Genomic DNA, 23,237 nt, shown 5'->3' with positions numbered 1-23,237 from the left:
AAGGGAAAGGGACATATGCGTCCAACCCGTTTTTTTTCTTATTGATGAAACGGGTTTAATTTGAAAACAGCCATTCATAAGTACCAGGCAGATTCGCACTAAAACGAATTGGTGTGACGAAAGCGATATCAACATCCCCACCTAATGTTGCGCTAGAGTGACAATGGCGCCCTTGGTCCAGTGCCCAAGTTACATTTTAAGGCCAGGTCATAATAAAAGTTTTCAATTTAGGAGGTTCAAGGAGGAGTCTTTGACAGTCTTATGACCTCAGGGTACTAGATGTTGCAACGTTCTTACGTATCTACAGTGGTTTAAAAAATTCGATCGCCCCACAAATTATTACCAAAAATATGCACAAATATAACAAATGTAACATTTGGAATATTATAACACTTTTCAAAGCTTTGAAGAAAAGCAAAAAAGGCTAAATACCTCTAACTACGCTTGAAAGCTATTTTAAAAAGAGACTCTTTGGAGATTTCCGTGGAAATGACCGTAGCAGAAGCTTTGAGCCAGGGTGAGGATCTAAGAGGAGTCTTTGTGTATTTTGACCACAGGTGACTTATTGTTGCGACTTGCTTAAATTTGGTAATTTTTGTGAGCATTTGGAAATCAAAGCTTAAACTCCATAACTGATACTAGGTGACCCAGCATTTTGCTTGGATTAAAAGTGACAAACTCGGATGAAAATCTCAACATCTTCCTGGAGCTACTTCAGTCTGCATATTATTTCATTTAATTATATTTAAAACGGATGACCTTTTCATTTTTACCAGAAAATAGCTGGCATTTAATTTTTCTTCATACCGAATAAACCATTAAGTGCTTTTTGTTTCATTGTAATTGAAGTGTTCTCATGTAAAGTGTTCATCATGTATTTTTCAATTTGATAAATTTACTCCTTTTAGATGCAGTTTATAATTTGACTGATATTAGGTATTTATCAATTGATAATTTGGAATGAATCCCCAAAAGAAAAAAAAACGAATAATATCCAAAAAAGCAGCCAAAAGCAATAAAAAAGCAGCAGTTCAGCCTTAGCCTACATGACATATATTCTATAAAGAAGCCAAAAAACTTTAAAATGCATTTTTTAAAATTGTAATTAAAAATTAGTTTTTAATAAAAGAAGTCGTCTTTTTAAGAATCCAAAAGAGCAAAAAAAAAACCATCAAAATCAAATTCGCCCATTTCAACTGTTTTAAAGGTGACAAAACAGATATAGGCAAAGGGCATTATGAAAAAATTAAGCTTCTAAGTTCAAAGTTATATTCAAAGTTTTTACCCAGATAACTGACGAATTTTGTGAAACGGTATTTGAAGTTGTATATGCAGTAGTGCTCGATGAAAAAAAACTACTAATTTTGATAATTATTTATGTTAAGAATACATAACTAATAGATACTTCAACTACTCGTATTATGCAAGGGTTCTGAAACGCCACAGCCCTTTCGTTTCTACCACATTTCTACTTCTCTTCATGAATAACGAAGAAGACCAGTTTCCAGCCAGCGACTTGTGAATTTTTGAACTCATGAATAGGCTCGAATCTGTTGTAAATTTAAGCTGTTATTTGAGAAAGTCTGATGAAAACAGTACTTGAGGTCAGCCTTGGTCACGCCAGCGGCACGCCAACAACATCGGACTGGGGGGGCGGCGTGCTTTTTTTGGCCCCGCCGCCGTCGGTCTTCCCTCATCGGCGCGGCGCCGGGGTCTAAATAGAATCGATAATGAATACTGAAAATTTAAAGTTCCATGACCTTTTAGCCTTTAAGATTTGAAGTACCCTGACCAAAGGCCTTAAAGTTTGAGCCTAAATTAAGCCTATTATCTCAATTTTTAGCCCCTGATTTTTCTTATTATTATGCTTCCCTTCATATATTTTTCTTATTCAAATAATGGATTAAAAAGAGCTTTTTCACAGTTAGATCCACACAATTATGTCCACAGAGAAACAAAGCGGCTACTTACCGAAAATGTTTTGAGAATCGTAAAAATCTCAATAATTCGGGGAAGGTACGAATTCAAAGCCCTCCACCCTTAATTACATTCCTGTGGCAACCGGAGCTCTATACGCAAAAAGACACAATAAGCTTTACTTCCACAATTAATCTATCGCAAATATTATACAAAAAACAGCTATTTGACTTTTAAATTGGAAAATCCAACATTAAAAAAAAAAAAAAAAAAAAAAATGGGACTTCCCCTTTTCTCGAAGAAGCAAATATTTAACGAATTCTATAGGAAAAGAATTAGCTTTTTACTATTAAGAGGATATGAAAAAATAACAGGAATTGACAGGATACCCTTGCAAGAGATTCCGCAGGATCCAGTAAAGTCATTCGATTTCTTCTTAAGCTCCTTATATGTTCTACGTAGAGGCCAAAATTTTCTATGACTTTGATCCCTAGCTTCTGTTGAAGTGACATTACAACATCAGCAACAGTTGTACTGGAATCATACTTGAAGGATTTTGTTTGGCCATTCTCCAGATATACTTTCAAAACGTTTGGAATAATTGGAGGTGCTGGGTACTCACTCCCATTCCATGATGATGACTGAAAATAAAAATAAAATATTATGAATTTATCAGATATGTACCTTAGACACATGTTATTTTCTTATACATTTGTAACGGTATTTTCTCCCATATATATCATTTCAACTTATTATTTGAATGTGTTATTCCCTGAGATTCTAATGGAGCAAGAGACACCAGAAACATACACAGGAATTTTCAGGGGGAGGGCTACCAAAAATAAAAAAGAAATGATTTGGCAATCTGAACTAGAATTGCAAATAAATTCAAGAAATCTTTTAATTTCGAAAGGGGGATCCCCGATTCCTTCCTACGTATGTTCTGGGAGACAAGGTAATATAAAAAGTAAAGGTGGGCAATTATCTCCTTCCCCAAAATCAATAAAACAGCAGACTATCATCCACCTAAGATTGGTCATAGATAACCCCTACCAAAGCTTTGCCCCCTCCCTCCTTTCAAGAAGTGTATTTGCCCCCCTAGAAATACTGAAATTTGATATTTTCTAAGTCAACTTTTCACTCAAAAATCTGAGATCTTCAATTTAAACTTCTCAGGAATATTGTCTTTTTTCTTTTAAATTTCTTTCTGCAACACGTTTAAGAGATAGGATGTGGATTTTGTGATGAAACTAGCCAATGGATTGTTTTGGCTGCTTAATAAATTTCTACAGGATTTCCATTCTTACTACAATCCAGTACATTGAGACGAAGATCTCACCATACAACATCAACGAGACTTCCGCTAGAGGCAAACAGGGTGGAGCGGAGACTTCAAGCTGGCTTGGATGTTACTCAAGACAGCATTGCATGCTGGCATATCACTTGAACAGGCTAAAATTGCCGTAAGGAAAGTCTGATAAATAGATAAATAGATATGTTTATTTTCGAGAAAAACAACTCAATAACATAATCAGAGATCCCACAAAATAGCAAAGCATGGCCCATAAAATAGCAACGAATGGCTGCCTGGCTCGTAAAGCAGATATATGGCCTGTATGAAGCAAAGAATGGAGTAGACGCAGACGACCTTTCACTAAAACACCTTAGACACTTTCCTGAATGCATCTATGTCCATCTTAAACTTTTTCTCCACATATTCATCATGAGGGGCCTTGTGCCTAACATTTTCCTAAAGGAGATCAAAACTTGTATTGCAAAGAAAAGAAAAAGAGGGCTATAACATCTGCATCTCTAAAAGGGGTCATAACAACTATTACAAAGAAAGGAAAAGACCCCAATGAATGTATCATATCACCTAATAGTGTATCCTGCGTGCTTGACAAAGTATATGAATATGCTATTTTTCTCAAGCTAGATACCCAACTTTCTGGAGATAATGAGCTTGGATTCTAAAAAGGTCTTGGTTACCAAAATGGTTATAGACTTCAGGCAAAGAAGCTATTGGACTCGGTGAGAATTTTGATAAGAAAATTCAACAGTGTTTCCATATCGAGAGGCGTGGTTTCAAAACCCACAAAAATCATGAGGGGCGTGAGACAAAGCAATGTTCTTAGTACTCCAATTTTTAAACATGTAATCTTTGAGAGTTCGACAAACATATCAACATCTCTTCTTCTTCACGGTACCGACGGCGAAGTGATCTTAAATACATCATACTCTCTATCAGTATCGGGAAATTCAAGTTTCTAACATTTAACACGGCAAGAGTAGTAAGCGCCTAATGCATTGAAAATATACCCGCAAACCTACGCCTGAGGCAGCGGGTATATTTTTAACGAATTGGGGTTACCAGGGTCATTTGCCTATTACAATGACCTTCCGGTTTTTCTGGTAGGTAATTCTAATCTAGAGGTCAATACATCTTCCAAAGAGGAACGAGTACGCAATACCGGTCCTAGTGTGATTGATTTTTTGGACAATTGCCTTTAGTCAAGAATAGTTTGCTAAGAGTGTGTCGTTGCTAAAGCTAACTCTCATTGGAAAAAAGGGGTAAAAAGCTTTTTGTTTTTGATAAGAATTGCACAATGAATGTATCGTTTGACATGTTCATTTTTTATGACCCAATCAGAGATTGTTTAACACACGGTAACTTGTTTCGCGGTTGTGGTTTGAATAAAAGTAACAGTTATGTTCTTTGCCTACTTTTATAGGGATTCAATGCTTATTTGCTTGAGGGTATATGAATCACAAAGTAATATGCTTGCATTTATATTAATTAAAATTTTATTTTATTGAGTGTATATGAATTCACTTGATATTTGATTGCTTGTATAGGAATTCCCCTGTTATTTGCTTGCGTGTATAGGAATTCCCAGGTTATTTGACTGCATGCATAGGAATTCCCTTGTTATTTGCTTGCGTGTATAGGAATTCCCATGTTATGTGCTTTCATGTATAGTAATTCCTATGTTATTTGCTTGCGTGTATAGGAATTCCCATGTTATTTGCTTGCATGTATAGGAATTCCCATGTTATTTGCTTAAATGTATAGGAATTCCCATGTTATTTGATATCTAGTATATTAATTAGAAAGCTATATGCAATCTAGATAAGTAATTCACTTGGTATATTCTTGCTTGTATAGTTATTCCCATGTTATTTGATAGCATGTATAGGAATTCCCATGTTATTTGATTGCGTGTATAGGAATTCCCATGTTATTGTCTTGCATGTATAGTTTCTACTATGTTAATTTATTGGCGGTTATTGTATTACCACGGTTATGTGCTTGCGGGATGAGGAATTTCATGGTTATGTGCTTGTAAGTATAGCAATACCCATGTTATTTGAGTGCTTGTATAGGAATACCCATTGAGTTGGAGGGCTGGACTATTAATAAACATTTTATTTTATTGACTGTATATGTCGGACCATCTTCTTTGCTGTCATGTATAGGATTTCACATGTTATTTGATTGCGTGTATAGGACTTCCCACGTTATTAGCTTGCGTGCATAGGAATTCCAATGTTATTTGCTTGCATGTATAGGAATTCCCAGGTTATTTGCTTGCGTGTATAGGAATTCCGATGTTATTTTGCTTGCGTGTATAGGAATTCCCAGGTTATTTGCTTGCTTGTATAGGAATCCTCATATTATTTGCTTACATGTATAGGAATTCCCTTGTTCTGTGGTTGCTTGTATAGGTATTCCCATGTTATTTGCTTGATTGTATATGAAGTCACATGTTATTTGATTGATTTTATAGGAAATCCCCTGTTATTTGCTTGCATGTATAGTAATTCCGAAGTTATTTGCTTGCGTGTATATGAATTCCCATGTTATTTTCTTGCATGCATAGGAACTCCCATGTTATTTGCGTGCATTTAGATGTATTCCCATTGTTTTTTGCTTGCGGGTATAGGAATTCCCATGTTTTTTGATTGCGTGTATATGAATTCCCGTGTTATTTTCTTGCATCTCTGTGTGAGCCTCTTTTGGATGTTTGTGTGTTTTCGGGCATTGAGTCTCTTTTGGATGTGTGCGGCTCTTGTCCCTTTGGGCTTTGTGTATCTTTGAGCTGTTTGAGTCTTTTTCTTCTGTTTGTGTATCTCTTTGAGTTGTTTGAGTCTTTTTTATCTATTTGTGTCTCTTTGGGCTGTGTGAGTCGTTTTGGGGCTTTGTTTGTCTCTTTTGTCTGTTTTTGTTTATTTTGGCTAGGTGTATCTCGTTGGGCTGTTTGAGTCATTTTTGTCTATGAGTCTTTCTTTTGGGTGTTTGTGTCTCTTAGGGGTCGTATGTGCCTCTTTGGGCTATGTCTGTCTGTTTGGGACGTTTGAATCTATTGGGCTGTGTGTATGTTTGAGCGGTTGTTTTTTTTTGTGTTGGGTTTGTTCTTTTGGGTTTGTTCGTCTCTTTTGGGTGTTCGTCTAATTTGTCGGTTTTATTGTCTTTTATCTGTTTTTGTCTATTTTGTCTGTTTGTGTCTTTTTATGAATGTGTTTGTCTCTTTGGGCTTTTGTCTCTTTTTTCTGTTTGTGTTTCTTTGGTCTATATTTGTCTCAATGGGCTTTCTGAGTCATTTTGGTCTGTGTTTGTGTGTCTATTTAGTATGTATGTCTCTTTGGGGTGTTTGATTCTTTATTGTCTGTGTGTGTTTCTATTTGTTTTATGTGTATATTAGATGACATTAGATTTTCTTTTGGCTCTGTGTGTCTCTTTGGAGTGTTTGAATCTTTTCGGTTCGTATGTCTCTGTATGGGCGTTTCTTTTTCTATTTTATCTGTGTGTGTGTCCGTTTTGGGGGTTTTTTTCTATTAGGTATGTGTCTATTGATATTGATACTCTTTGTGTGTAGTTTGGCAGTGTGTTTTTATTTCAGCGCTATATTTCTTTGGGGCACTGTGAATCTGTATGGTCTTTGTGTGACTCTTTTGGCTGTTTGTATCTTGTTTGGTTTTGTGTCTCTCTGTTTGATGTGTGCTTCTGTTTGGGCCGTGTTCGTTTATTTGTGCTGTATGTCTCTTTTTAGGCTGTGTGTGTCTCTTTGTCATTTGTGTGTCTCTTTATTCTGTGTGTGTCTCGTTGGACTGTTTGTCTTTTTTGGAGTGTCTGAGTCTTTTTGGTCTATGTTTGTCTCTTTGGGCTGTTTGTGTCTCTTTGAGCTATGTATGTGTCTTTGGGCTTTGTATGTCTCTTTGAGCTATACGTCAGTAAGTTTAAGCAATAAATATATTTAAGCTTAACCAGTATTTATTCTTTAGCATAGTTCTATTGTAAGCATGTAACAAGCTCGTTCCTAAAGTCACCTCTTGGATAGACAATGTAGAAACTTAATTTAAGAAACTGTTAAAAAATTGTAAGTAAGTAATAAATTCTTTCTTGATGTCACCTCTTGAATACACAATACAGAGATTTCATTAAATAAATTATTAAAAAATTGTAAGTAAATAGCAAATTGTTTCTTGAATTCACCAAATGGATAAACAAAAAGACATTTATTTAAAGAAATTATGACAAAATTATAAGTAAGTAACAAACTCTTTCTTGAAGTTAGATCATAGATACACGATTCAGAAATCTCATTTAGGAAATAATGAAAAAATTTTAATCAAGTAGCAAACTCTTTTATGATGTCACCTCATTGATATTAAAAAGCTGCTAGTAAGTAGCAAATTCTTTTTTGAATTCACCTGCTTGATAAACAAAAACGTACATTTCGTTCAAGAAACTAATGACAAAATTCAATGTAGGTAAAAAACTCTTTATTGTTTTCATGACTTAGATACACGATGTCGAAATTAAATTCAAGGAAATATGAAAAAATTCTCAGTCTAAGTTGCGAATTCCTTCTTTAATTCACCTGTTGGATAAACAAAACGACATTTCATTCAAGAAATTATGACAAATTGTAAGTAAGTAATAAACTCTTTATTGTTTTCCGAAGTTGGATAAACGATTTAGAAATTGATTTCTAGAAATTATGAAAAAATTCTCAGTAAGTAACTATTTATTTCCTGAAGTCAACTCGTAAGTAACAATTTCATTCTTGAAGTCAACTCTTGGATACGCAATACGGGAATTTCATTCAAGAAATTTTGAAAAAATTGTAACTAAGTAGGAAATTCCTTCTTGAATTCACTTGTTTAATAAACAAAAAGACATTTCATTCAGGAAATTATGACAAAATTCTAAATAAGTAACAAACTCTTAATTGTTTTCACGAGTTAGATAAACGATGTAGAAATTAATTTCAAGAAATTATGAAAAAATTCTCAGTATATGTAGCAAATTCTCTCTTGAATTCAGCTGTTGGATAAAAAAAAAAAACATATTGTTCAAGAAATTATGACAAAATTCTAAGTAAGTAACAAACTTTATTGTTTTCACGAATTGGATAAACAATTTAGAAATTAATGTCAAGAAATTATGAAAAATTCTCAGTAAGTAACCATTTCTTTCTTGAAGTCAACTCTTGGATACACTGTACGGATATTTCATTCAAAAAATTTTGAAAATATTTGTAAGTAAGTAAAAAAATCTTTATCGATTCCACCTCTTGGATATACAGTACAGATACTTCCTTCAAGAAATTATGAAAAAATCGCAAGTAAGTAACTTTTTTTCTCTTTATCACAAACAATATTTAATTAGCTACATGATTCAGAAATTTAATTCAAAAAATTAAGAGAAAATTCTCAGTAAGTAACAATTTGTTTCTTGAAGTCAACTCTTAGATACACAATACGGGAATTTAATTCAAGAAATTATGAATAAATTTTAACTAATTAACAAATTCTTTCTTGATTTCACTTGTTGAATAAACAAAAAGACATTTTATTCAGGAAATTATGACAAAATTCTAAATAAGTAAATAACTCTTTATTGTTTTCACGAGTTAGATATACGATGTAGAAATTTAATTCAAGAAATTATGAAAAAATTCTCAGTCTAATTAGCAAATTATTTCTTGAATTCAAATTTTGGATAAAAAAAAATACATTTCTTTCAAGAAATTATTACAAAATTCCAAGTAAGTAACAAACTCTTTATTGTTTTCACGAGTTAGATATACGATGTAGAAATTAAATTCAAGAAATTATGAAAAAATTCTCAGTCTAAGTAGCAAATTCTTTCTTGAATTTACATGTTGGATATACAAAAAGACATTTCTTTAAAAAAATAATGTCAAAATTCTAAGTAAGTAACACACTCTATGGTTTTCAGGAGGTAGATAAAGGATTTAGAAATTAATTTCAAGAAATTACGAAAAAACTCTCAGTAAGTAACCATTTATTTTTTGAAGCCAACTCTTAGATACACAGTACGCAAATTTCATTCAAGAAATTATGAAAATATTTGTACGTAAGTAACAAACTGTTTATTGATTCCACCTCTTGGATAAACAGTACAGATACTTCCTTCAAGAAATTATGAAAATATCGCTAGTACGTCAATTTTTTTCTCTTCATCACAAGCAATTTTTAATTCGCTAAATGATAAAGAAATTTAATGCAAGAAATTATAAAAAAATTGTCAGTACGTAAGAAGTTCGTTCTTGAAGTAAACTATTAGATACACAAGACAGGAATTTCGTTCATGAAATTTTGAATAAATTATAACTAAGTATCAAATTATTTATTGAATTCACTTGTTTAATAAACGAAAAAACATTTCATTCAAAAAATTATGACAAAATTCTAAATAAGTAACAAACTCTTTATTGTTTTCATGAGTTAGATATACGAGGTAGAAATTAATTTCAAGAAATTATGAAAAAATTCTCAGTCTAAGTAGCAAATTCTTTTTTGAATTCAACTGTTGTATAAACAAAAAGACATTTCGTTCAAGAAATTATGACAAAATTCTAAGTAAGTAACAAACTTTTTATTGTTTTCACAAGTTAGAAAAACGATGTAGAAATTAATTTTAATAAACTATGAACAAATTCTCAGGAAGTAACCATTTCTTTCTTGAAGTCAACTCTTGGATACACAGTACGGAATTTTCATTCAAGAAATTATGAAAATATTTGTAAGTAACAAACTCTTTATTGATTCCACCTCTTGGATATACAGTACAGATACTTCATTCAAGAAATTATGAAAAAATTGCAAGCAAGTAACTTTTTTTTCTCTTTATCACAAGCAATTTTCACTTAGCTACATGATGTAGAAATTTAATTCAAGAAATTATGAAAAAATTCTCAGTAATTAACAATTTATTTATTGAAGTCAACTCTTAGATAAAAAATACAGAAATTTCATTCAAGAAATTATGAAAGTATTTGTACGTAAGTAAGTAACAATCTCTTCATTGATTTTACCTCTTTAATATACAGTACTGATACTTCATTCAAGAAACGTGAATAAACACGTTTTGAAACTACATGCTATGTGCATGCCTTTGCTTGGCACCTTTCCAAAAATGAGCGGGGGACTCCCCACTGCTTCCTACACATTGCAAAAAGTGAGCAGTACGAAAACTCCACGTTTTCAACCAGACTGGTTTTTAGACAACACACCCACAGAGATGACACACACACATAGAGACGAGACACGCACAGACACGACACACAAACAGAGTCATAGTGAGAGAGATATCCAAAAGTTGGGTTGATCTAGGTTCACTTAGAGTGGCGCGCCACTCTAAGTGAACCTATATCAACCCAACTTTTTGGATATCTCTCTCACTATGACTCTGTTTGTGTGTCGTGTCTGTGCGTGTCTCGGCTCTATGTGTGTGTGTCATCTCTGTGGGTGTGTTGTCTAAAAAACCAGTCTGGTTGAAAACGTGGAGTTTTCCTACTGCTCAATTTTTACAATGTTTAGGAAGCAGTGGGGAATCCCCCCTCATTTAGAAAGGTGCCAAGGAAATGCTTGCAGATAGCATGTAGTTTCAAAACGTGTTTAATCACGTTTCTTGAATGAAGCATTTGTACTGTATATTCAATAGGTGAAATCAATAAAGAGATTGTTGCTTACTTACTTACAAATACTTTCATAATTTCTTGAATGAAATGTCCGTATTGTCTATCTAAGAGTTGACTTCAAGAAAGAAATTTTTGATTACTGAGAATTTTTTCATAATTTATTGAATTAAATTTCTACATCATGTAGCTAAGTGAAAATTGCTTATGATAAAGAGAAAAAAAAAGTTACTTACTTGCGATTTTTTCATAATTTCTTGAATGAAGTATCTGTACTGTATATCCAAGAGGTATAATCAATAAAGAGTTTGTTACTTACAAATATTTTCATAATTTCTTGAATGAAAATTCCGTACTGTGTATCCAAGAGTTGACTTCAAGAAAGAAATTGATACTTACTGAGAATTTTTTCATAATTTCTTGAAATAAAGCTTAATTAGAAGTTTGTCATAATTTACTGAATGGAATGTATTTTTGTTTATTAAACAAGTGAATTCAAGAAAGAATTTGTTACTTAGTTACAATTTTTTCTAAATTTCATGAACGAAATTCCTGTCTTATGTATCTAAGAGTTGACTTCAAGAATGAACATCTTACTTAATGAGAATTTTTTCATAATTTATTGAATTAAATTTCTGCATCATGTCGCAAAGTGAAAATTGTTTGTGGTAAAGAGAAAAAAGTTACTTACTTGCGTTTTTTTCATAATTTCTTGAATGAAGTATCTGTACTGTATATCCAAGAGGTGGAATCAATAAAGAGTTTTTTACTTACTTACAAATATTTTCATAATTTCTTGAATGAAATTTCCGTACTGTGTATCCAAGAGTTGACTTCAAGAAAGAAATGGTTACTTACTGAGAATTTTTTCATAATTTCTTGAAATTACTTTCTACATCGTTTATCTAACTCGTGAAAACCATAGAGTTTATTACTTACTTCGAATTTTTTCACAATATCTTGAACGAAATGTCTTTTTGTTTATCAAACAGGTGAATTCAATAAAGAATTTTTTACTTAGACTTAGACTATTTTAATAATTTCTTGAATTTAATTTCTACATCGTATATCTAACTCGTGAAAACAATAAAGAGTGTGTTACTTACTTAGAATTTTGTCATAATTTCTTGAACGAAATGTTTTTTAGTTTATCCAACAGGTGAATTCAAGAAAGAATTTGCTACTTAGACTGAGAATTTTTTCATAATTTCTTGAATTTAATTTCTCCATCGTATATCTAACTCGTGAAAACAATAAAGAGTTTGTTACTTATTTGGAATTCTGTCATAATTTCTTGAATGAAATGTCTTTTTGTTTATTCAACAAGTGAATTCAAAAAAGAATTTGCTACATAGTTACAATTTTTTCATAATTTCTTGAATGAAATTCCCGTTTTGTGTATCTAAGAGTTGACTTCAAGAATGAAATTGTTACTTACTGAGAATTTTTTCATAATTTCTTGAATTAAATTTCTGCATCATGTAGCTAAGTGAAAATTGTTTGTGATAAAGAGAAAAAAAGTTACTTACTTGCGATTTTTTCATAATTTCTTGAATGATGTATCTGTACTGTATATCCAAGAGGTGGAATCAATATAGAGTTTGTTACTTACTTACAAATATTTTTAAAATTTCTTGAATTAAATTTCCGTACTGTGTACCCAAGAGTTGGCTTCAAGAAAGAAATGGTTACTTACTGAGAATTTTTCCTAATTTCTTTAAATTAATTTCTACATCGTTTTTCTGATTCGTGAAAACAATAAAGAGTTTGTTAATTACTGAGAATTTCGTCATAATTTCTTGAATGAAATGTCTTTTTTGTTTATCAAACAGGTGAATTCAAGACATAATTTCCTACTTAGACTGAGAATTTTTTAATAATTTCTTGAATTTAATTTCTACATCGTATATCTAACTCATGAAAACAATAATGAGTTTGTTACTTACTTAGAATTTTTTCATAAATTCCTGAATGAAATGTCTTTTTTTTTATTCATCAAGTTAATTCAAGAAAGAATTTGCTACTTAGTTATAGTTTTTTCATAATTTCTTGAATGAAATTCCCGTATTGCGTATCCAAGAGTTGACTTCAAGAATGAAATTGTTACTTAAGAGTTGACTTAAAGAAATAAATTGTTTCGTACTGAGAATTTTTTCATAATTTCTTGAAATTAATTTCTAAATCGTTTATATAACTCGAAAAAACAAAATAGAGTTTGTTACTTACTTACAATTTTGTCATAATTTCTTGAACGAAATGTCTTTGTTTATCCAACAGGTGAATTCAGAAAATTTGCTACTTGACTGAATTTTTCATAATTTCTTGAATTTAATTTCACATCGTGTATCTAAGTCATGAAAACAATAAAGATTTGTTACTTACTTTGAATTTTGTCATAGCTTAGACTGAACAGAATTTTTTACTTATCAATCCACGAGGTGACTTCATGAAAGAGTTTGTTACTTGCTTAAAATTTTTTCATAATTTCTTGAATGAAATTTCTGCCTTGTGTATCCATGAGGTAACTTCAAGAAAGAGTTTGTTACTTACTTAGAACTTTGTGATAATTTCTTTAACAAAATGTCTTTTTGTTTATCCAGCTGGTGAATTCAAGAAAGAATTTGCTATTTACTTACAATTTTTTCATAATTTATTTATTAAAATTTATGTATTGTGTATCCAAAAGGTGACCTCAAGAAAGAGTTTATTACTTACTTACAATTTTTTAATAGTTTCATAAATGAAGTTTCTACATTGTCTATCCAAGAGGTGACTTTAGGAACGAGTTTGTTACATGCTTACAATAGAACTATGCTAAAGAATAAAGACGTGTTAAGCTTAAATATATTTTTTGCTTAAACTTACTGACACATAGCTCAGAGACACACAAAGCCCAAAAAAACATAGATAGCTCAAAGAGACCCAAACAGCCCAAAGAGAAGTAGACCAAAAAGACTCAGACACCCCAAAAAGACACACAGTCCATCGATACACACACAGCCTAAATAGACAAACACATCACAAAGAGACACCCACAGCCAAAAAAAACACATACAGCTCAAAGAGACGTACACGGCCCAAAGAGAAGCACACATCCAACAGAGAGACACAAAGCCAACAACGATAAAAACAACCAAAAGAGGCACACACAGACCATAAAGATTCAAACTGCCCAAAGAGATATACAACCTAAAGAGACACACACTGCCCAAAGAGAGACACACAGGCTAAAGAGACATACCCACAGTCCTAAGAAACACACAAAGCCAAAAGACACACACAAACAGATAAAATATAAAAAAACACGCACATACAGAGACATACGTACCAAAAAGATTCACTCCCTCCAAAGAGACACACATTGACAAAAGAGACACACATGTCCTCTAAGATACACAAACAACCTAAAGAAACACACACAGACCAAAAAGATTCAAACTGCCCAAAGAGACATACAGCCTAAAGAGACACACACACACAGACCAAAATGACTCAAAAAGCCCAAAGAGACACACATAGCCGAAAGAAACACAAACAGTCCAAATAGACAGAAGCCCAAAGATAAACAAACAGCCCAAAAAAGCAAAAAACCTCTAAAATAGGAACAACCATAAAACAAAGCAAAAACCACTAAAATGAGCCAAACCCTAACATGAGCCGAACCCAGCCACCAGTCCCAACACCAGACAAAAAAAAAAAGACCGCTCCTAAAGCCACACAGACCCCCAGATTACCTCGTAACCACGAGAACCCCCACGCCCAACGCTTACCCCCCGCCAAATTATAGACACAAACCCACTATAGATAGACAAACACACCAAAATGACTAATACAGCCCAAAAATATACACATAGCCCAAAAAAACACAAACAGCCCAAAGAGACACGAGCCCAAAAAGACAAACACAGCCCAAAAAAGACTCAAACAGCCCAAAGAGACGCACACAGATCAAAAAGACTCAAACACCTCAAAGAGACACACAAACATCACAAAAACACTCAAACAGATCAAAGACAGACACAGCCCAAAGAGACAAGAGACGCACACATCCAACAGAGAGACACAATGCCCGAAAAGACAAAAACATCCAAAAGAGGCTCACACAGACATGCAAGCAAATAACAAGGGAATTCCTATACACGCAAGCAAATAACCTGTGAAGTCCTATACACTCAAGCAAAAAAACGTGGCAATACAAATAAAGCCAACAAAAGAACCTGGGAGTTCCTATAAAAGCAAGCACATAACATGTGATTTCCTATACACGCAAGCAAATAACTTAGGAATTCATATACATGCAAGCAAATAACAACGGAATTCCTATACACGCAAGCAAATAACATGGTACGTCATATACAAGCAAGCAAATAACAGGGAAATTCCTATACAAGCAAGCAAATAACTCGGGAATTCCTATACATGAAAGCAAATAAAATGGGAATTCCTAAACACGCAAGCAAATAACCTGGGAATTCCTATACACGCAAGCAAATAACATCGGAATTCCTATAGATGCAAGCAAATAACATGGGAATTACTATACAAGCAAGCAAATAACAAGGGAATTCCTATACATGCAAGCAAATAACATGGGAATTCCTATACATGCAAGCAAATAACAAGGGAATTCCTATACCTGCAAGCAAATAACATGGGAATTCCTATACACGCAAGTAAATAACATGGGGATTCCTATACATGCAGGCAAATAACAAGGGAATTCCTATACATGCAAGCAAATAACATGGGAATTCCTATACAAGCACGCAAATAACATGCGAATTCCTATACAAGCAATCAAACAACCGTGACAATTCATATACATGCAAGCAAATATCATGGGGTTTCATATACATGCAAGAAAATAACATGTGAATTCCTATACACACACACACATAAAATGGGACTTCATAGACAGGAAAGAAAATAAAATGTGAATTCCTATACAAGCAAGCACATAACATGGGACGTCCTATACATGATAGCTAATTAAATTGTAATTCATATACACTCAATCAAATAACTTGTTATTTCCTATACAAGCAAGCAAATAACAATGGAATTCCTATACAAGCAAGCAAATAACATGGGAATTCCTATACAAACAAGCAAATAACATTGGTATTCCTATAAATGCAAGCAAATAACCTGGGAATTCCTATACATGCAAGCAAATAACAAGGGAATTCCTATGCATGCAGGCAAATAACATGGAAATTCCTATACACGCAAGCAAATAACATGGGAATTCCTATACATGCAAGCAAATAACATTGGAATTCCTATACACGCAAGCAAATAACATGGGAATTCCTATACATGCAATCAAATAACAAGTGAATAACTATACCTGCAAGCAAATAACATGTGAATTCCTATACACGCAAGCAAATAACATAACCATTTCTTTTATTCAAATCCCAACCGCAAATCAAGTTATCGTATATTGAACAACCTCTGATTGGCTCATAAGAAATGCCCACGTCAAACGATACGTTCATTGTGCAATTCTTATCAAAAACAAAAAGCTTTATATCCCTTTTTTCCAATGAGAGTTAGCTTTAGCAACGACACATTCTTAGCAAACTCTTCTTGACTAAAGACAATTGTCCAAAAAATCAATCACACTAGGACCGGTATTGCGTACTCGTTCCTCTTTGAAAGATGTATTGACCTCTAGATTAGAATTACCTACCAGAAAAACCGGAAGGTCATTGTAATAGGCAAATGACCCTGGTAACCCCAATTCGTTTAAAATATACCCGCTGCCTCAGGCGTAGGTTTGCGGGTATATTTTCAATGCATTAGGCGCTTACTACTGGCAAGAACTGACAATATTACTTTTGGAAATCCTGCAGTTCCTGCAATGTCAGAATTAGAATATCTTGGTATAAGATTTGAAGAAACGATCGGCAAAACATGAAAAGTCATTGTCAAGCAAAGAACTGCTGTAGTTAGATGTGATTACGAGACGGTTGTGCCAAATTGGGGACAATACTTCAGGAAATCACTTGCCTAAGTTTGTCGTTCAGTATACTGAACGACATTACCTCACCATTATGTCCAGTCTACTTACAGAGAGTAACACCAATAAAATCAAATACTATTTTAGAAAATTAAACTTAAACGTGCTTATTCTTAACTGGTACCGACATTTTCCCCCAAAAAAAGGGGATACGAACCCAATTAAATAATGGGTTATTACCAATTAAGCGTGAAGTGGGGAAGACGACGCTTTTTTCCAGTGGTAATGGAATTATTTTTGTGCCTCCATCCTGTCACTTTATTCTGGAGCGCAGATGTTCAGTAGTAGTAAACGACCCTCACTCTGCTCAGTACAGCCCAAATTAGGTTAGGGGGGCAAGACCACAAAAATAAAATTCCCTGAAAAGTTGGATAAGACAAGATTAATCATTCTATCGAAACAACACTTCAGCCTATTGCTTATAGAAAGCTATGTTTTATTGCTAACTTTTGATTATACTCTTTCAAACAACTCAGGATGTTTCTTATTTTAAATCAGGCAATTGGCTCTAACTTTGGTCGGAATGATACAGCCTGGACAAAACCCTGCCATTAGCAGGAAAAGCAGACTTTGTCGTCTCACAGGTAAGTTTTGATGCTAGTTGGAAGAGTCTTACTGAATAGTGCCTATAACTACTTTGAAGAGAAGGATCATTTACGAAACTGGAAACAGAATATTCCTGCAATGAAAAAACTGCAAATCCAACTATTTTATGGAAATTGTACATTTTTGGGATTCTTTTCGGCAAAAGAAATGTATTGAGCTAAGAAATTAGATGAAGTGTAGATTCCTTTCAAATTCAGTTTCATGGTCCATTTTTACTGCAATGTCCATTATTTCTTCTGCCATTTTTATAACGTATTTCTGAATATGTAGAATCTCCTTAAGGTAGAAAAAATCTTTTCAGCAGTACTGGTAGAAACAACCAACGTAGCATTCTGTCGGCCAGGTTCTATAGGACTGTGTTTGATCCCACTCTAATCTGGAAGCTGATACTCGAAACCGCTTAAGCTTCAATTCTGTTGTCACAGCAGCTCAACTTGATTTTGGACAAATCATTCTCATAAAACTGTTGAAGCTTCGTAAACCTTTTCGAGTCTGCTGAGCACTGGCGTCAATCCTCAAAAATTTAGGAGGAAAGGAGTGAAATTTATTTTCAAAGCTAGAAGGAGCATTTTTTTCAGTACCAAAAAAAGTATTTTTCAATGAATATCTCTCCCCCACAAAAAAGTCATTTTTCAAAATCTGGGGGGGGGATTTGTTGTTTTTAAAGCTAACAGAGAATAGAAACAAATTCATGATTTGGCTTCAACATTTAAGAAGAATAAAATACGTATTTATTTCATAGACAAACAAAAAACATCAGTCAAGAGAAAAAATTGGTCTTTTAAAGTTGCAGTGTCTATTCAAACAGGCAGTTCTAAACAGCAAGCTGTCGTTTTTCTATTTTTGTCGTGGCACAAAATTTAAAATAGACAAATAAATTTACCAGAATACCAAATTTTCTGCAGCCTTTAGAACATATTTTTTCAACACGAGAACCCCCCCCCCTGTTTTTTAAAATAATATTTTATCATCAAATCCTTCAGAGGACATTCATTTCATGAAAATTTCAAAATCATAAACATAAGTTCATACATTGAAGGAATTAAGAAATTTAACCCCTGACTTTCTTGAATTACCCTTTTGGGCAAACTTGTACCTTTTCACGAAAAAAACTGTAAAGAAACAGGGGCTCAGACATATTTTTTTTAATTCCAATGAAGAACCGATAAGATTTGAATCTGATAAGACAAATTCCTGGAAAAGGGTGGTTCTGTTTAGATCACTAATTCAAGAAAAAATAATTTCACTGTAACTACAGAAACCTTAAATTTTTGTAAGGAAGGGGTGATATATTCAGTAGTTTCAATAATTTTAAATATTTTATTTACTTTTGCCTTGCCGTAATGAATAGACTTGATTAATAAAGAGCTAGACAGGACGGCAATAAAACTGAACTGCAACATTTGATTGGATTCAAATTCTACAGCAGGACTTAATTTACCTTTTCGTCTTCACTTTTATATAAATCAGAGGTTTCCCAAATTAAAATGTTCCATCTCTTCTCACTTGTATATTTATTTATCCTTGGAGATCAAACTGTTTTTATACCTTCCAGCAAAGAACAAAGGCATGTTCATTTTAGCTTTACTCTTTTTTAAATTACTTAGTTTAGATGCTACTTCTTTGTAAATCTGGTGAGGTAAATTATTCTTTTTATTCTTTGATATATGGAGGCAAAACATATAGTAAATTAATTCAAACAACTTTTTGAGCGAGACATACGAAACAGTCTTAGAAAAAGTATGTGCGATATAGTGTGTGGTATGAATGGACGAATATGCTTATTGATAATAAGTAAAAATACATCAAAAACAGAAATAAATTAACCCAACAGAACCTTGGGATAAACACCAGACTGAGTTCCTCATTCAAACATTAATCGGTACGACACTTTAAAAACACAAGAGGGAAAAGAAAATATAAATAGGAAAAAAATGAAAAGCTAAATTTGAAGAAGGACAAGACACCCTACTCCAAGACAAAACAAACCCTGAAACTAAACAAATATTGAATTCTGTTAGAGTTGCCTTGGTGAAAAAAACAATAATATACTATGCCCACATCACTCTTTACTTAGGTAAAGGTAAAAAATACTGCACTAGACTCTTAAAGTCCAAATCGGGGGTGCTGATCTCTGTTTTAAGGTCATTCAGCCTGGGAACGGCAATATTGTGTTTTCGAAAGCCCTTTCTGCATATTTTCACCGGATTTTTCCATGTACCCATTTCGAGCTGAGTCGACACTGACTGAGCTTGCAGGGTCACACTACTGACCCCCGTCTGAAACCAAATAACTGGCCACACCAGGAATCGAACCCTCGCCCTTCAGACAAAGGATCCAAAATCCAGCGCGTCAACCACTCGGCTAGGACGACTTTGCTTAGCAGTACTATTGCGCTGCAATTACGATGCTTTTACTAGATTAATCAATAAAAAAAGAAAGTTTGTTCAAATCAAACAGTTCGTGGAAATGTAAGTAAGGAGCGACCCGGCTCAATGGTAACCGAAAGTCTGAAAAACGGAATTTTGATACCAATAGATATATCAAAAGAATCAAATTTTAACGCTGATTTCAAATATATAAATTTCATCAAGTTTGGTCATACCCATCAAAAGTTACGTGCCTGAGAAAATTTGGCTGATTTTCGAAAAAAGGTGATAAGACCCCCTAAAAGATATAGAACCTTAATGAAAATCACACCATCATATTCAGCGTACAAGAGAACCCAGCTGTAGAGGTTTCAAGCACCTATCTACAAAAATGTGGAATTTTGCTCCTTTTTTTTTGCCAGAAGAAAGATCACGGATGCCTGTTTATTTGTTTTTTTGTTGTTTTTTTCCCAGGGGTGATCGTATCGACCCGATGGTCCTAGAATATCATGGGAGGACTCATTGGAACCAAAATTAAAAGTTTTAGTGCCCTTTTTAAGTGAACAAAAAAAATGGAGGGCAACTAGGCCCCCTCCCACGCTCATTTCTTTCCCAAAGTCACCCGATCAAAATTTTGGGATAGCCATTTTGTTCAGCATGGTCGAAAATATGATAATTATGTCTTTTAGGATGACTTAATCCCCCGAAGTCCCCGGGGGGACGGCTGAACGTTATGAGCTTTACACAATGTTAGTAGAAGGGGAGGTGCTACTCGTGTCCCTCACCCCTGCTGCCATCTACAACTTAGTCTAACTCTGTCAGTACACCAAATAAGGGCATAGCCTCCCTAGGGAGAACATGTGGTTAATGGGGTCAATGACCTAAATTTCCAGAGGTCGATGTTGTTGTTGTTTCCGAGGCAAATGTCAAGGTCAATGTTGTTGTTGTTGTTGTAAGTGCACGCTCTCAGCGAATGTTATGATCTAGAAATAGTATTTGTTGTTGTTGCTCTCAGCGAATGTTATGATCCAGAAATAGTATTTGTTGTTGTTGCTCGAGCCAAATGTTATGAGTTTCCCGGGAACAGTTAGATCCCATGTTTCCTTCTCAGCCAATCAACGAGTCGGTTACATCCCCCATCTCAGCTAATCAGAGGGCTCGTTACGTATAGTTTTCCCCGTTACATAACAATTCGCCCTTGAGATTTAGTATATAAAGGACATGTAATGTGATTAAATTATCAGAAATTATTTTGACACAGTTGACACAACAATGGATAAATTTAACTCTTTAGAAGCATTGGCAGCCACAATTATTAATGTAAGTGCATTTTTTTTTTCAAAACGAATTTTCCTTGGAAAACCCCCTTTTTTTAAAGCTAAAAAGTAAATTTATTCATTTACCCCAAACCCCCCCCCCCCCAAACCTTACAAACATCATTATACTCAATGGAAAACATAAAATATATTCTTTTTACCCTCCCTCCATTGTTTTACAACCAAAATTCTAGCAAAAAGAAATACCATTTCGTTAAATTCCTTCCTTCTATATTTCCAGCTAAAGCGATCACTGACTTCTGTCAATTTTTAATGAAAATGCCGCTCTGGTTTTGACATAATGCTCTACGCGAGGCTAAAATTAGCTGTCACCCCTTTTCCTATGTGTTTACTAGCGCGGCAGCCAAAGTCAAAAGGAACTGTTTCTCCGTAAAAATTAAATAAATAAATTATTTTATTTAACCCACAAAACCTAACCCCCCCCCCTCATTTTTTAAAAACAAAAATCTCGAAAAAATAATTAATTATCATTTCGTTAAATTTTTGAATTTTTATGTGTTCTATATCCTAGCGAAACGCGACCATTGACTTCTGTCAATTTTTAATGAAAATGCCGCTCTGGTTTTGACATAATGCTCTACGCGAGGTTAAAATTAGCTGTCACCCTCTTTTCATATGTGTTTACGAGCGCGGCAGCCAAAGTCAAAAGGAACTGTTTCTCCGTCAAAATTAAATACATAAAATATGTTCAATTTTACCCTCAAAACCTAACCCTCCCCCACTGTTTTTACAACGGTAATAATCGCGATAGAAATTATTCTTTTTTCGTTAAATTTATACAATTTTAAGCATTCTATATCCTAGCTAAAAGCGACCATTGACTTCTGTCAATTTTTAATGAAAATGCCGCTCTGGTTTTGACATAATGCTCTACAGCAAGAGGTTAAAATTAGCTGTCACCCTTTTTAAAGCACTTCCTGTAAAAGGTTTCACACATCCATATGGATTGTTCCTCCCGTCAAATTAAAACGGTTTTTCAGACATTTGCAATTTATTAAGCATAGGCCTATGCAATCTCTATTTGAAGAAGTGAATCGAGTTATTTTCAAATTAAGGTCTAACAATTTTTAACTTAAATATGCAAGGCTAGAAAGAAAAGTCTTCAGGAGTCGCATAAAGCTTATATTATGCGTAAATTGAATAGCATTTAACCTATGTTTGTAAAATTTAGGCCTATAGGATGCTGGGTTAACGATCTTTTTTTATCTAATTTAAAGCCTATAGACTGGAACATTTAATTTTTTTCTAAATGATAAAAATAGAAACATTGATTTCTATCCTAAGGCTATAGACTACTGATTGTCATGATTTTTTTTCACAAGTTGTGTAATAAAAACGTTTAATTTCTGAGTTTAGTATATTTTTACTTTTTGCTTTACTGAAAAGAGATAAATGCTTTTCTAGACAAAATTATATGGATGAGAGTACTAACTTTCTTTCTGTAAAAAAGGGGCAAATTATTTTGATACTAATTTGTTTCTCTTCATTTAAGGCCAATTGTGAGGAATGTATGCCCCCTCCTTCCAAGAAAGCAAGAGATAACGAGGCAGCCCCAATGCAGCCTGGTAGAAAGTTAAAGAGAGAGTGGGCGGATAACTACAATGCCGAAGCTACGCAAGATCGTGAAATAGCCGGCCCAGCCGCGCAAGAACATAGCGCTGCCGCCCCGCCCGCCCTCCAACACTCGTTACCTGGTCCATCGGGCACTGAAGCCAAGACAAATTATGCAAATTTAAGCATTTTTCCATACATTTCTATTTCTTTCAATTTTAAGTCTTTTTCAATCCCAATATAAACTTATATCTGCGAGATATTAACCCCTATTACAGATCTAAATGTAATTTTATTGTAAAGAAACCGCTCTTTTCTAATCTTTCCAATTTTCCATTGTAGACATCTTCGCTTTCTCATAATAATATTTTTAGCTAATTTTCCAGTTTACTGTTAGTGAACCTTTTTATCTAGAAATGTAAATTTTGCTAGAATATTATAGTTTTGAGTGGCCTAGAAGTAAACCTTTTATTTCATCACAGTA

General features: G+C 33.7%; 1 protein-coding gene across 1 annotated transcript in view; it reads right to left on the bottom strand.

Annotated features, from left to right (window-relative positions):
• The window catches only part of LOC148945082 (FERM and PDZ domain-containing protein 4-like), a 122,502-nt gene extending 104,763 nt beyond the window's left edge, over positions 1 to 17,739 (bottom strand). The window contains exons 1-2 of the mRNA XM_089098939.1: positions 17,713 to 17,739; positions 2,307 to 2,558 (exon numbers count right to left, since the gene is read on the bottom strand). Of these exons, the coding sequence (XP_088955065.1) occupies positions 2,307 to 2,558; positions 17,713 to 17,739 (279 nt within the window). The remainder of the gene's footprint in view (positions 1 to 2,306; positions 2,559 to 17,712) is intronic.
• Positions 17,740 to 23,237: the final 5,498 nt, after the last annotated feature.

This window comes from Artemia sp. Qi Xiang Cuo, chromosome 13, assembly GCF_049724085.1.
Source record: "Artemia sp. Qi Xiang Cuo chromosome 13, ASM4972408v1, whole genome shotgun sequence".
NCBI lineage: Eukaryota > Metazoa > Arthropoda > Branchiopoda > Anostraca > Artemiidae > Artemia > Artemia sp. Qi Xiang Cuo.
This window is presented reverse-complemented; position numbering and strand designations above follow the sequence as displayed.